The sequence below is a fragment of the Arabidopsis lyrata genome, assembly GCF_000004255.2.
Source record: "Arabidopsis lyrata subsp. lyrata unplaced genomic scaffold ARALYscaffold_6, whole genome shotgun sequence".
Lineage (NCBI taxonomy): Eukaryota > Viridiplantae > Streptophyta > Magnoliopsida > Brassicales > Brassicaceae > Arabidopsis > Arabidopsis lyrata.
In genome coordinates, this window is record NW_003302550.1 from 22,409,442 (window position 1) to 22,425,209 (window position 15,768).

The 15,768-nt window shown below is 31.4% G+C and overlaps 1 protein-coding gene across 1 annotated transcript; it reads left to right on the top strand.

The window, feature by feature from the left end:
• Positions 1-8,774: 8,774 nt before the first annotated feature.
• On the top strand, positions 8,775-11,664 carry LOC9308768 (cysteine-rich receptor-like protein kinase 40). Its single transcript, XM_021021994.1, is given in 8 exon segments — positions 8,775-9,160; positions 9,162-9,720; positions 9,876-9,992; positions 10,066-10,199; positions 10,291-10,501; positions 10,582-10,819; positions 10,923-11,061; positions 11,172-11,664. Coding segments are annotated over 8 exon segments (1,944 nt in total). The 5' UTR covers positions 8,775-8,899; the 3' UTR covers positions 11,457-11,664.
• The last annotated feature ends 4,104 nt before the right edge of the window (positions 11,665-15,768 follow it).

The following is a 15,768-nucleotide window of genomic DNA, read 5'->3' on the forward strand; positions in this document are numbered from 1 at the left end:
TTTGAAGGTCTACTAAGCCTAAAATCTAGAATTCTAACTCTCGTTATGAATTCCTAAAATACCTAAAGCAAATCTCTTTGAGAATAGAGATTTTTGCTCACCTAAGATAGTTCAGGAAAAATCACCCTCTCGTGCTAATAAATCCTAATATCATATTCTAGTTAGCTACTCTAGAATAGGTTTTAAGAACAATCTTAGATGAAGAATTCTAGAAATATATCCTAACAGTTTATTAGATCTAACAATTCATCTAAATCCCTATGAAAATTCTTAACCCTAACAAACAAACTACTCATACATGACCATAGAAACAGAAAACATGTTTTGAATAGAAAGTATAAAAGAAATCAATAGCAAATAAGAGATTAGAAAGATCTTCTCTCTATAGGGATTGGATTTCTGAAAAACAAGTTATCTCTAATTATCTTCCAAAGGGTTCAAACTCTCAAAATCTAAAATTATTATTAAGTAAAAGATAATAAAAAAGATAGGTCTCAACAATGACTCAAAAATCTATTTATAAGTTCTTAAAAATGTTCAGGGACTAAATTGCAAATAGGGAAGTCTTGTGGGCGTTTCTGTAAAATTTCATAACTTGTTAAATCTTCGAGACTCTACTAGGCCGCGACTGGTATCGACCGACACCAAGGGAGTGTCGATTGACACTCACATCTTGATCTGGCTCCAGATTCGATTCTTCAGCTTAACTCTTCGTTTATCTCCAAATGCATCATAATCGTGTAAATACCTGAAAAGATTCAAAAATACTCTAGAAATAAATAAAAAAGACTCTAAATACCATACATATAACATGGTTAAAAACCGTTAAAAACATGATATATCAACCATTACATATTAGATATATGCCATATATTACGTTTTTAAAAAAAAAAAAAAAAAAGAAAGATGCTTAGGTTTGAGAAAAGTACATTTGGAAAAGAAATGTACGAGAGTCAAAGGAAATTAGATGTGGTTCGTTTATGCATCTAAATTGCAGATTACAAGATGTTCGTTAAATTACATTTAAACACATGAGTTTGATGCAATATATAACTCGATGCAATCATAACCCAAATCATGTTAGTTATATAGATATTTATACATATAATATTCTTTCACCAAGACAATGAAATAAAAATTTATCATTTCCCATCAAAACCTTCAAACTATGGAACTGCATTTTTCTGGTATAACCAGGAAGTTATAGAATTACGTTCTTCCAACAAAAAAAAGAAAAACAAATCCGTGAAATCACAATTTTATAAATTTCTCGCCAAAACTGCAATCTTAGAATTCTTTTTCAAAAAAAAAAACTGCAATCTTAGAATTATTTTTTTTATCAAATCCAAGAAATAGTAATTTTGATGGAAAAAATTGTAGAATACGGTTTGCTCGCCAAAACGGCAAAACTGGCGAGTTTATTGTTTTACTAAATCCGTTAAATCGTGACTTTGAAGGGAAAATTGTGCATACTTTTTTCCGCCAAAACTTTATAGTCACAGAATTATATATTACCACCAAAACTTTAAAACCACGATTTCATGAGTTCATGAATTTTGCGGAAAAAATTAATTACTCGGGTTTGCTAGTTTTAGAAAATTACGTTATTGTACGATTCTGGCAGACATGATTTTCTGCGTTATTTGAAAAAAAAAATATTTTATGCGTTTATGATCTATAAAGGGGAAGATGGCGTAGTGCAATTCCAATAATTTGTCCTATGCTTTTTTCTACCTTAAAAACGATCCAATGATTTTTCCTTCCCAAATTTCTTAAAAATTCAAAAAATACTTTTAACTCTGAAATTGTGCGTAAATCATAATCGTCTGTAAGACTGTAACAATTGTTAGTCAATTGTAACAAATGATAATTATATTCAGCTGACACGTATATAACAATCATACCCGATTCAAGTGGGTAGGAAATATTTTTTTTTTAGTATGAATCAAAACCCAAAATATTAAAAATTAGAACATATATTTGATGAAAAAACCACAAAAACATAAGTTTTAGTTAGAGGCCCAAATTTTTTTTTTTGCCTGAAGGTTCTTATTTTTGGTGGGCCATGGCTGGTGACGTTGCATACAAGCAAAACGACGATGTTTTACTTTTTGAAGTTTATTTTAGGGATTATTGTTGATTTTGTCTTTTTTTACCCAAAACTTTTAAAAATGCCATTTTATTTTACAAAAATCTTATGAATTTGCCATTTTTTAACACTTAAAAATGTACGTATTTACGATTATTTTTTGCAAAAATACATACTTTATACCAAATACTAAACCCTAAGAACAAATGAAACCGACTAAACTCAAACATAATGGATAAAACGCATGTTAAATCACCCTGAAAAAGGGTAAAATCCACAAACTATTCAAAAAAGGACAAAATCCACAAATGCCATTCAAAAAAATGGCAAATCCGTAATTGATTCTTTATTTTAACAGAAAAATTATACCCATGACCTTTTAGACAGATTGCATTCACAATACAAACTGAGTCACATTATTTCTAAATTCTAATATAAAAATATTAAACAAACAATTATATATGTTAAACTGTTGTTCTTGATAAGGTGTCTCTTACTCTCTTGCAACTATGATTTGAGAGTCGTCTTGTTAATACTCGAGGCTGTAGCTTGAAGGTAGTAGTAGTCTTCATTTCTCAGATTTATCTTCTTGTACAAGTAGAAGATTTGGTGGTGAGATCTTTCTAGCTGTGGGAGATTTGTCTGAAATTAGGGTTTTGTCTCTTACTTTTAATGATCTGAAAAGTAAAATTTCAATTGAGATATGACGATTGGAAAAATTAGAGATTTTGAACATTAAAGGTAACAACTTTTACAACGGAATTAGGCTTCTTGATCCGTTGAAGAAATCTGACCTTGTTGAATTTTCTAGTTTCTCAAGGAATGTTGTTTTAAGGAAGCTCATGAGTTTTGACTTTGAAGATGAAGCTGAAATTGGTCCGATTGAGATTGCTTAAATTGTGTTGGAGGCTTGTATGAAATGCCACATTGTCACACACGTGTCAGCTGAGTTATCTACTTTACAGTTGACTAATCTCCGTTATCGACAATTTTGATTTACGTACAAATTGGAAAGTTGGATTATGTTTCTAATACTTTTAAGACGTTTAAGGAGAAAAAAAACATTGGACCATTGTTTAAGAAAAAAAATCCTTGATGAATTATTAAAGTTGAAATACGTCATTTTTCCGTACATAAAATTGTATTGACGATACTGAGTGTCCATTAAATTGATCTTTTTATCTCATTATATCAGTATTTTTTATGAGAATTTTTAGAATGACATAACTGTCAATTTTTCTTTTCTTACAAAATGCTAAATTTTTAAAGAATATTATTAAGAGTTTCTCACAATTTGACATATTTATTATATTAATAAAAACGCAAAAATTGATATATTATATCATTTTTCTTTTAAAAAAAAAAAACTAATTGTGATAGTCTTGATTCCGTACTCTAAACTTAGCATGTGGTGGAGAAAAATGCATGTGGTGGTGGGGTTACCATTACCAATACCTGGAGACAAAAAGAATAACTTACACACCCGTATTGGAACGCTAACAATTTTCATTACTCATAGTCATAGAGAAGAAACCTTAGTTCATATGAAGTGATTAAATCGCTAAATGTTTATCCTTTCTATACGGCTATTTAATTTTAATGCCCATACATGCGACATAAGTGAGAATGTGGGAAGATGACCAAACCTTTGTGAGGTTCTAAAATCTACTTTGGTCTTCTTCAATCAGGTTTCCTTTATGACATAGTTTGTGCATGCACTCTGCCACTATTTCCAGACATTTGATGTTTCTTCGAATAACAAATTTAACTCTTTTTAAAAAAAAAAAAAAAAAAAAAAAAAAAAAAAAAAAAAAAAAAAAAAAAAAAAAAAATTTAACTCTTTTTTTAATAACATACTTTACCTAGATTTAAATGTGGGTGGTGAATCACCACTGGTGATATATCGACTATTTTTAAAACAAAATTATCTGCTGCATTAGTCAAAGTTTTCTAAAATATACCCCCTCAGTTCTAAGTAATGTATTTTTTAGAGTTTCCATACATATTAAAAATTAATTATAAATGTAGAGAAATTTGCAGCTATAACCAACAAAAAATTTATATAAAAAAAAATAAAAGGAAGATAAGAAAATCTTCTCTCTGAAAAAGACGATCACTTAGGCGACTCTTTACAACTTCTCCGTTACACCGTTGTTTCCGGCCGGCGTTGGCTTCTCCAACGTCGGTCGGCTTTTCCCTTATGTTTAGATTTTTTTTTTTTTTTTTTCTTCTCTTTGCATAGATCTAGATGAATAAATTAGAAATCTGCAAATTCCAAATCCATGCCGATTGGGATGCAATGATGTCTCTCCCTCCGATCTTGTCACCAATTCAATCGCAAGGTTGGGTGGTGTTTCACAATACCCAGACCTTGTCGCTACACGTGGGAAGGGTGGATCCGAGAGCGGTTAGTTTTGTTTCGTTTCACAACCCATCAACGGGGTTGAAGTTTTCTATTCAATATTGCTTTATTTTTCTCTTCTTTCGGAAGAAGTTTGTTTCCGGTGGTCCTTATCACCGTCGTCATCTCCGGTTGTCAACCGATGAAGTTTCTCCTAATCTATGGTTTGGAGAAGTCATTTGGGTATTTGATCCGGGAATTAATAGACAAATCCTCCTGATTGAAGGAAGTGGCATTCACGATAATATCCTCTGGTCATGGATACTGTCCGATGATGGTGATGTCCATATTATCCCTCAATTGGATTACTCAGGTTTTATGGAAGAGCAAATCATGGTCACTAACCGACAACGATGGATAAGGCGTTATAAAAGACATGATTCAGAACCATTTCAAGCAATATATCAGTGTGTTCGTTTATTCAAAGTGATGCGGAAAGCATTTGGAAATTTCATCTACAAGATGTTAGCCTTTTACGAGTATATGAAGAGGGTACTTAACAGATGTCATCTGTTGCCTATAAGGCTTTCGTTTGGAAAGCAGGGTTACTTCCACTTCTTCATCGAAATTGTGTTCAATTTCTTTTATTTTATTCAATGGTTGTATTTTAATGGTTCATGTATCATGTATGACGTAACACTTTTATGATATAATATAATTGATTTGCCGTTAAAAAAAAACCAACAAAAAATTTATAATTAAGAAACTGACATCTAACAAAAAAAAAAAGTTGATATTCTATATATCTTTTATATTAATTCCAATTATGCCCTATGTGAATAACACGCTCTTCGCCCATCTCTCTTCTCTCTTCTCATCATTTTTTTTTTCCAGAATCTCTTTCCTTGCGTTGACTTGAGTTTAACATCAACTCCTTCTTTCTTTATTTCTCTGCCTCTCTGTCGTTTGTTACTGTCACTCTCTCGATCTGCCGCGACTCCTTCATTCTCTCCTTCTCACAAGCACCATAAGAACTCCCATTCGATCCATCTAATTCAGCGCCTGAACCAGATCTTTCTGATTCAAATCGACAAGCATTGATTTTGAATCATGAACTTTGTTGTTGGGTTCTTTATTTAACAATTGAATGGTATTTCTTCTTCAATTTGGGTTCGGGTAAAGGATGTGTGGCGACAATTTTGGGTTTTAATCTTTATAAGTACAATTTTGGATCCCATGATTTTTTTGCATTCGGTGATTACAATAGAAAATGGTTTAATTTAGAAGCTTTGGTTCTATGGAACTCTTAAGGATGCGATTACACCTATTACTATACTGTTTAACTAGATTTTAACCTGCGGTACACCGCGGGTTAAAACAGTATAGTAAGTAACGCGGGATGATTTAATTTTAAAGTTAGTATAAAAATATTTTGTAAATTGTATCTCCTTATTTATTTATTTATATTATAGTTTACAATTGTTATTAAGTAACGGTATACCACGAGTCCACGAAATAATTATTAATAAACTGAGGATTTAACCCGTATTAAAACGGTATATAAATATTGATTCAAATTCGTTCGCCATATAAATCATTTCCGAAATATAACCCGTTCTGTAATTTCTTAACTCGTCCTGTGATTTGTATTAAAAAAAATAAGGATTAAATCCGTATTGAAACGGCGGATTAATGATATTTTATTTTTTTTATTATTGTTGATTCAAAAACCCGTCTCGCCAAAAAACTCATTTATTTTATTAATGTTTTTATTTATGATATGATTCTGAATCATTGTCTAAATATTTTAATCGATGTAGAACGTTGAACACACATTTTCGTCAATTGGATAATATATGTCCGTTTTTAAAATTTCGAATCACAGTACATGCAGAAAAAAAATTGATTTTTTTTTTACTTTATGTATTATATGATGATTCAAAACAGTTAAAAACAAATCAAACAAAGATGATAGGAGAATCATAATTATAAATCTTAATCAAATCTTCTAAAAATCTAAATTATTAAATATGGAATATCCGGTGTATGAGTTAGGTTAAATATAATCCGACCCAACAAATTTTTTGTGAAGGAATTTTTAAAATGGGTCGGATATCCGATATACCCGAAAGCTTTTTTACCCACCGTCACAAAAAGTGCTGCGATTATACTAGTATAGATTAAATTCTATACTAGTATAGATTAAATTCTATACTATATGTAGTTTAACACTTTGTTGGTAGTTTATGTCTAGTAGAACAACAACAATTTAAACACATGACTGTCTTGTCTTGTTTAGTGATTAGGTGTTTGAACTATGAGCAATGTTTCGACTATTGAAGGTGTTTAAATTGGTTGTAAATTAGTGAAAAAATGTTCTCTTTTACTTGTAATTTAATACTATACTATTTTGTAGATTTGTAACATGTAAATAATGACTTTGTAATACTATTTATTCAGTACGAGTGAAAAATCGACAAGATTACTTGTATTGTTATACTCTTTTATTTGAACACACCATTTACAAGATATATAGATAGAGTTACGGTAATACTTTTTAATTTGAACAAATATATGCTATTCTATATTTTTTTGGTTAAAGTATGCTATTCTATATAGTATATAATGTGATGATATATGCTAATAGAACTTGGTGCCACTATTCATCTCTTAAGAAATTCGTTTCCGATTTTTAAAATTCAAATCATGTTATATAAACAAAAAAATCTGTTTCTTTAAATAGTATTACAAACTTTAACCAAGTAATATTGTCAGATTAACACAATAAACAAGATTAGTAAGGGTGAATAACTGAATATATATGTGTTATCATATGCATATTTCTCTCTCTCTTTATATGTAGTTTTCTCTCCATCTGTGCAATTGTCCGGAGGCTAAAATCGTCATTGCATAAGGTCCATATGCTATTCTCTTACTTTTTTAATTTATGGTGCTATATTCTTAAATATTTTATCAAAACTGGTTATTCACTTAATTCACCCATAAATGTATTATTTTTTGTGATTTATAATTTTTTATAATTCTAAACCAATAGTATTCAATAATTTTTTTAAAACAATTTAACATTCACCAATAATACCTAATATTCACCTATCTTTTTGAAACAAAAGTTTTTTCTAGAAAATAGATTAATAAGAAACATAGGGAATATAAAATAGAAAAAAAAATTATTTAACTAATTGATAAAAAATTTGTGTATTTTTATTTGTAATGTAATGCCCACTAGATTTTTGAGACTTATTTGCGTTTAATGTATTGAATTCTAATTAATATTTGAAACTAGATTTAGTTGTAGTAATTTAAGACTCCAGTAGTCAATAGTTTAAATTCTTGTATTCAGATATAGAAGTTGATTAGCAGAGAAAACACACTATTGCAGATTATTGATATAAAGTTTATGAGAGGTTACAGACTTACAGCATATTGCAGATAGAACAGTTTGGCGTGCTCTTAAGTGTGTTGCGAACAGAGATGTCTATCATGAATATATCGCAAGTTAAATCATGTGTTGTGGATCCGTGTATTGGTGGAAAAACTGCCACCGTGGAATCGTCCGAGAAGCTATACATAAAATCAACTATTTATGAATATATATGATGTAACTAAAAGACAACAAAAATGATTGAAGTTGCTATGAATTAGATTACTTTGTAGGACATCATCAGGGCTCTCAATCGTTCAAAGGAGTGTCCTGCAATTATAGGACACATTTGAGTCTTGTTGAGCTACACGGAAAATCGATCTCATTGGCTATCCTCGTTTTATTTATTTTTCCTCTTTAGAGTGATGCTTTGGGTTATTGCTTCCTACACGGAATGATGTTAGTGAAGTTGGTTTCTTTGCATCTTTGAAAATTCAACCAATACGCGTTTTGTCAAGGTTTTGTGGGGGCCAAAAGTTCTTAATGGGTTAACGTCTCACAGCTAATACTAGACATTTCATTTATTTGTGTTTCACCATCACTATCTTTTTCACATTTTATTATGCTATTGTCAAATCTTTTGTTATGACTAAGAAGTTTATGGTCAATGAGTCTTTTCTTTTGTAAAACAGGATAGTATATGTTACTTTCGTTTTTATCCTTTTTATATCTTAAAATAAGATTTAACACATTCTGCTTGGGTTTATAAAATTCCAATTTTTTGTAAAGTATAAGTTTTGTTATGAAGTATGTATTTTATAAAATTCTAAATATTTCGTTTTTAAAAGTAGCAAAGAAAGCAAAATTGAAAAAATGTTTTTTAAAAAGGCGAAAACCAAAAATGGTATGGCAAAAAGAGCATTTTGTGTAATAATCCCTATTTTGTTGTCTGTTTGGAGTCTTTGAAATGTCAAGGCTGGCAGGCTATACAAAAAATATAACAAAGCTCAAAAATCGATTATTATACTTAGCCATAACGAAGTAGTAGTACATCAAAGAAACAAAAAAGCTGTTATCAAAAACAAAAATGGGGAAAATCCTCTGTCTTTCTCTTCTACTTGTCCTTCAAACACTCCATGTTGTTAACGCGGTCAAGTGTTTCGGAAGCTCCTTCAACGTTAACAGCAGTTACGCTCAGAATCGCCCGAAAGTGTTCCCTACTCTTGCTGATAAAGTCGTCACTAACGGCGGATTCTACAACGCTTCACTCGGCCAATCTCCCGACAGAGTATATGCTCTTGTCATCTGCGCAAGAGGCTACGACAAAGACGCTTGTTACAATTGTGTCCCAATCATTGACTCAGAACACACAAACAGAATGTCGAAGCCGCATGGATTCGTTCATATGGGGAGGCAATGACGATGTAACTTGTCTTGTACGTTCCTCAAACCAGTCCACTTTTGGGAACCTCCAGCTTAAACCTCCTGTTGTATGGCCAAGTCCAGATAATATCGAGTCATCTAAAAACTTGACTCTTTTCGAACAACAGTGGGAAGAAATGGTTAATCGGACCCTCAAGGCTGCCACAGAAGCTGCAACTTCCTCGGTACTTAAGTACTACAGCGTCGAAAAAGCCGGGTTCACGGAGTTTCCAGATGTTTACATGCTGATGCAATGCACACCCGACATAACTTCCCGAGATTGCAAGCAATGTTTGGGAGATTCCGTGATGTATTTTAGAAAAGATTATATGGGAAGAAAAGGAGGCATGGCTAGTCTTCCAAGCTGTTATTTCAGATGGGATCTATATGCTTTCCATAATGCTTTTGATAATGTAACCAGAGTTCCTGCACCTCCTCCTCGACCTCAGTCTCAGGAAAAGCAGAGCTGCATAACAGAGAAAAAAGGTAAAACATATGAGTTAAAGCATTGCCACTTTTTTTTTTTTTAACCAGGGGTGATTCGGGCTTTTACCGCCCGACTAATCCCCCCAGGGTGAGACACAATTTGTTAGTATGATTAAGAGGTTGATTCTCAGACAGAAATGGTTGAAAATTTGCAGGAAAAAGCATTGGGTATGGCGGAATTATCGCAATAATTGTGGTTCTTACTTTTATAAATATCTTGGTGTTTATTGGCTTCATCAAAGTCTATGCACGGAGGGGGAAATTAAATAATGGTAAGTGTAACTTGCTTCAATCAACCTTATTATGTAGAGAGTAAGGCTTATGTTTTTTTCTTTTTTCTTTTAGTTGGGAGTGCAGAGTACTCTGATTCTGATGGTCAATTCATGTTACGGTTTGATATTGGTATGATCTTAATGGCAACTGATGACTTCTCTTCTGAAAATACGCTTGGCCAAGGTGGATTTGGTACGGTCTATAAGGTAATATATATAATAACCTTTTTCCCTAATAATGAGTTCTTGATCAACCTTGGTCTTTTATGGGTAATTAAATCTTGAAAATGAGTTTCAGGGGACATTTCCAAACGGGCAAGAGGTAGCGGTAAAGAGACTAACAAAAGGATCAGGACAAGGAGATATGGAGTTTAAGAATGAGGTGTCACTCTTGACAAGACTCCAACATAGGAATCTAGTTAAGCTTCTTGGGTTCTGTAATGAAGGAGATGAAGAGATTCTTGTCTACGAGTTTGTCCCCAACTCAAGTCTTGATCACTTTATCTTTGGTGAGCCTTCGAAAGACAGCTCCCAATTTGGATATATTTAGAACTTTTAGCAAACTAAAAATGTACTTTGAACTCTGCAGATGAAGACAAGCGTTCTCTTCTTACATGGGAGGTGAGGTTCAGAATTATAGAAGGCATTGCTAAAGGTCTTCTCTATCTCCATGAAGATTCTCAGCTGAAGATTATTCATAGAGACTTGAAGGCAAGCAACATACTTTTAGACGCAGAGATGAACCCTAAAGTTGCGGATTTCGGGACTGCTAGGCTGTTCGACACCGATGAGACTCGAGCTGAAACAAGACGAATAGCTGGAACCCGGTACGAATATATCAATTGGCCTTGAAGACACATTTAAATGCTCTGTTTTTTTCAGATATTTAAATGGATCATGAATTAATGTCATTGGTTTACATATTTGCAGCGGATATATGGCTCCCGAATATCTGAATCACGGGCAAATCTCGGCTAAATCTGACGTTTATAGCTTTGGTGTTATGCTTCTAGAGATGATAAATGGTGGAAGAAACAATAGCTTTGAAGGAGAAGGACTTGCAGCTTTTGTAAGCATTTTCACATATCAGTCTTTTATTCCATTTCCTTAACTTCAAACCTCTGTGTAAATGGAAGACATGGGTTGAAAGAAAAACATATATATTTTTATTTGGTGCAGACATGGAAGAGATGGGTTGAAGGAAAGCCTGAGATTATAATTGATCCTTTATTGATAGAAAATCCAAGAAACGAGATCGTCAAGTTGATCCAGATTGGATTGTTGTGTGTTCAAGAGAATGCAGCAAAGAGACCAAACATGAGCTCTGTAATAATTTGGCTTGGCAGTGAGACTATCATCATTCCTTTACCTAAAGCTCCTGCTTTCACTTGGAGTCGATCCCAATCTGAAAGTGGTGCAATGTCAATAAGCGACGATGTCTTCACAGAGTTGAGTTGTCGTTAAAAGATAAATCAGTTAATCAAAATGTTGTTTCTGAAACTGAAGGCAAACTATACATTATTGTATCTTGTTAGTTGTTTATCTTGATCATTATCATGATCAAGGAACCTTTCATTGTATTTTGTGGTCTTGAGATATTTTCCCTTTTGGCAAATAGACAGTTAATGTTTGAAGTCTTTACATTCTAAGCTTTTGTAAGCTTCTTCACATATCACTTTTGCTCCATTTTCTAATTTTTTAAAACCTCTGCCGAGAAAGTAATTAAGAACATGCGTTTTCTCTGAAGAGATAGCTTGAAGGAAAACTTGAGATTGTAATTGATACTTTGATCCAGATTGGTTTGTTGTGTGTTCAAGAGAATCCAACAAAGAGACCAACTATGAACTCTGTAATAGCTTGGCTTGGTAGTGAGACAATCACTATTTCTTTACATAAGGCTCTTTGTCAGAGGACCTGCCCAAACTATTTCGAACTTTATCCAAGATAGAATATACCACTATACCACAGGCTACTTGGACAAAATAATACCTTTTAACTTTAAATATGGCTACTTGTACAAAATAATACTCCCTCTATTTCATATTATTAGTTGTTTTGCATGAATGCACACATATTAAGATTTCTTTTGCTTTTTGTATTCTCTATAAAATTCATTATTTTGTCTAAGCAATTAATACGTGATTCAAAGCTTTGGAAGCTTTCAGTAATAAAGTGAATCTAAAAGTAAAAACTTTTTGTCTTGGTTTTGAAAAACAACTTACATTTTGAAACAAAAAAGAAACCTCTAAAACAACTAATAATTTGAAAAAGAGGGAGTACCTTTTAACTTTAAATATGTATTTGTGATGCCTAAAACACCGGTTTCATGTGCTTTAGCCATGGGCCGGGCCTGGTTTCTATTTTCACAAGAGATCAATTGATTGAAAATAGTACAATGTCAATGTGAAAGGTCTTCACAGAGTTGAGTTGTCGTTGAATTCAGTTAGCTAATTCAAATGTTGTTTTAAAGGTATAATTGTTGCATGTGTCATCTAATACAAATACTTTTAGATATTTTGAGTGAATGTAAGGAGGGTAAAAAATTGTATGAATTATTTCTACAAATTTTGTTTAAAAATTATTTTGATCAATACTAATTAATATTATAGAGGTAATAAAGTAAAGGAAATCTTGCAAGATATACCACTTTCTCACGATTTCCTTCAAAATCTACCACAATTGGAAAAGCTTTTTTGTTTCTACCACATTTCTTTGCCATGTGATAAATTGTGGACGAATTTGTCCTTGATGGCGACGGACTGTTGTGTTAGAAAAAGGGACAGCTGCATTAATTGCACTCGGAGATAATTTTTGTTACATTCGGGGAAAAATTTTATTACACTCGGGACCATTTTTTTTTCCCAAAACTAGTAAAAATAATTTTAAAACAAGATATAGTCATAGACATGGACGTAAACGCATCTTTCGATAATAATTTCAGAAGAAAGAAAAACAAAAAATGGGGACAACGTGAATCGAAAGAGATAAACAATGATTTTCGGAAAATCAAAGGACTAAATCGGAAGATAAATAAGTATGAACAAGAAATCGAGAGGAGTACAATTACCGGGGAGGACCTAGATCCAATTTGATGAATAATTGATAAGACTGGATCTTGCGACTGCGATATTGCCGAAGACGACCGAGAGAATTACAATCGCCGGGGACGATTTAAAATTGATTTGGTAATGATTTTAGATCGAATGTGTAATAGAATTAGATCGGAGACAAGTTCAGATAAACTGGGTAATAGAATTAGATCAGGGGCAAGTTCAGATCGAATGAATAATAGAATTAGATCAAGGAAAAATTCAGAAAATGAGTAATATAATTAGATCGGAGACAAATTCAGACCGAATGTGTAATAGAAATAAGATCGAGAACAAGTTCATATCGAATGAGTAATAAAATTAGATCGGGAACAATTTCATATCGGATGAGTAATAGAATTAGATCGGGAATAAGTTCATATCGAGTGAGTAATAGAATTAAATCGACGGCAAGTTCAGACCGAATGCGTAATAGAATTAGGTCGTGGACAAGTTCAGATTGAATGATGAAGAATTGAAGATGATGAAGACACAATAATCAAGAAAAACAAAGAGAAAGAGAATGTGAGAAGAAAAAAGTAAGGATAAAATAGTATTTTGAAATGAAAATGTGTTAGATTTAGAAATGAGGTAGAGAATGTGGTAGATTTGGAAAGAAAAAGAAAAAAAATATAGTTTATATAAAAATATATTAATTAGTTTTGTTTGAATAAAAAGGTTTTGTGTTTTCATGGTAAATAAAATTATTTTACTAGTACAGAGAAATGAAAAACGATTAGTATAAATTTTCTCTTGTATTTATTATAGCTTAAATAATAAACTTCAATAATTATTTTTAAATGGACACAATTTTTATATATTTTAGGGAGATTGACACAAATAGCACTAAAATAAGTTTTTCTTCCAAAAATAGCAGTACATTTGAAAAGTTCCACAAATAGCACTATAAAATTTAATTAAATACTAAATATGAATAATTAGTTTAATTAAAAAATAAATAAATAAAATTAAAAATTTCCCGCCAAAAATTAATTTTCCCGCCAAAATATTTTTCAATATTTTTCCGCAAAAAAAATCCAAGGATTTCTTGAATTTCAGGAAAGGATCCCTTAAAAGATTGCACAAAATTCAAGAAGGATTCAACGAAATTCAGGAATGATTCTACGTAATTCAGGAAAGATTTCATGAATTCATGAATTTCGGGAAGGATTCCATGTAATTCAGGAAGGATTTCCCGATTCGTGAAATCCTTCCTAAATTACGTGAAATCCTTCCTAAACTTTGTGGAATCTTTCCTGAATTTTATAGATTTTTTGTGGCGAGAAAAGTTGAACGGAAGGATTTCTTTAAGGATTGCACGAAATTCAGGAAGGATTCAACGAAATTCAGGAATAATTCCACGTAATTCAGGAAAGATTTCATGAATTTTAGGAAGGATTCCACGTAATTCATGAAAGATTTCATGAATTTTAGGAAGGATTCCACGTAATTGAGGAAGGATTTCCCCATTCGTGAAATCCTTCCTAAATTACGTGAAATCCTTATTAAATTACGTGAAATCTTTTTAAAATTTCGTGGAATCCTTCTTGAATTTCTTGGATTTTTTTTGTGGGAAAAGTCGGACGGAAATTTTTTTTGCGGGAAAATGTTGACGAAATTTTTTTTTACCGGTAACGAAAAATATTTTGGCGGAAAATTTCAACGAAAATTTTGACGGGATTTGGTTTTGGCGGAAAAATATTAATGATGAATTTGTGATTTTTTATTTATTTTTATTATTTATTAATTTAAAAAAATAAAAATAAAGTGCTATTGTTGTCTAATAAACTCTGAGTGCTATTCGTTACCTAAAAACTTAATTTGAGGTTATCAAAGGCAATTTCTCTATATTTTATTAGTAATATTATTGGTCTATAAAAATTAAATTAATATTAGTTGTATATGTGTTAAATATTGCATATATAATAAATGTGACACAATAAAGTAAGTAAAATAAGTTATGCTTTTATATATATAATATTATAATATATATATATATACATATATATATGTGTGTGTGTATGCTAAAAGTGTAAGAGAGAAAAATGTAAAAAAAAAAAAGATCTTGTATTTTTTTTTTCTAAAACTCTAAATTAAAGGCTGTAGAAAAATAGCTACTATAGTCACACAAAAAAAATTACAGTAGCTTTAGAAATCATGATTGATTGGTTGATTTTTTGGGCTGTAGGAAAAAAAATATGTTGTAAGTAGTGCCTACAGTCCAACCAATCATCACCTTACTTTGAACATAAATATAAAGAAGTTTTTTCTTTCTTTTTGTTTAAAATATAATATAAGGAATTATTCTGAATATTTTCACATTAATTTCCAAAACGGAATATATCATGTAACTAATGTAGTTCTCCCTAATATATTTCTTCTAAATATATTACCTAAACAACCAAAAAATTTCAAAGTTGATTTCAATTTTATTTGACTAATAAACTGAGGAAACACATTTTTTCTGACCAATTAAGTATCAATTCCTAATTTGCATATCAATCAAACAAAGTTTATTTCAGCTTACTTGATTCTTAACTTACTCTTAACAGAAATATATGGAAGGTTTTTTCCTTTTTGTTCAAAAATACAATATAAGGAATATATACTAGTATTTTTGGTGACGGGTGGGTAAAAATGATTCCGGATTATTTGGATACCCGACCCGTTTACAAATACTGGTCATA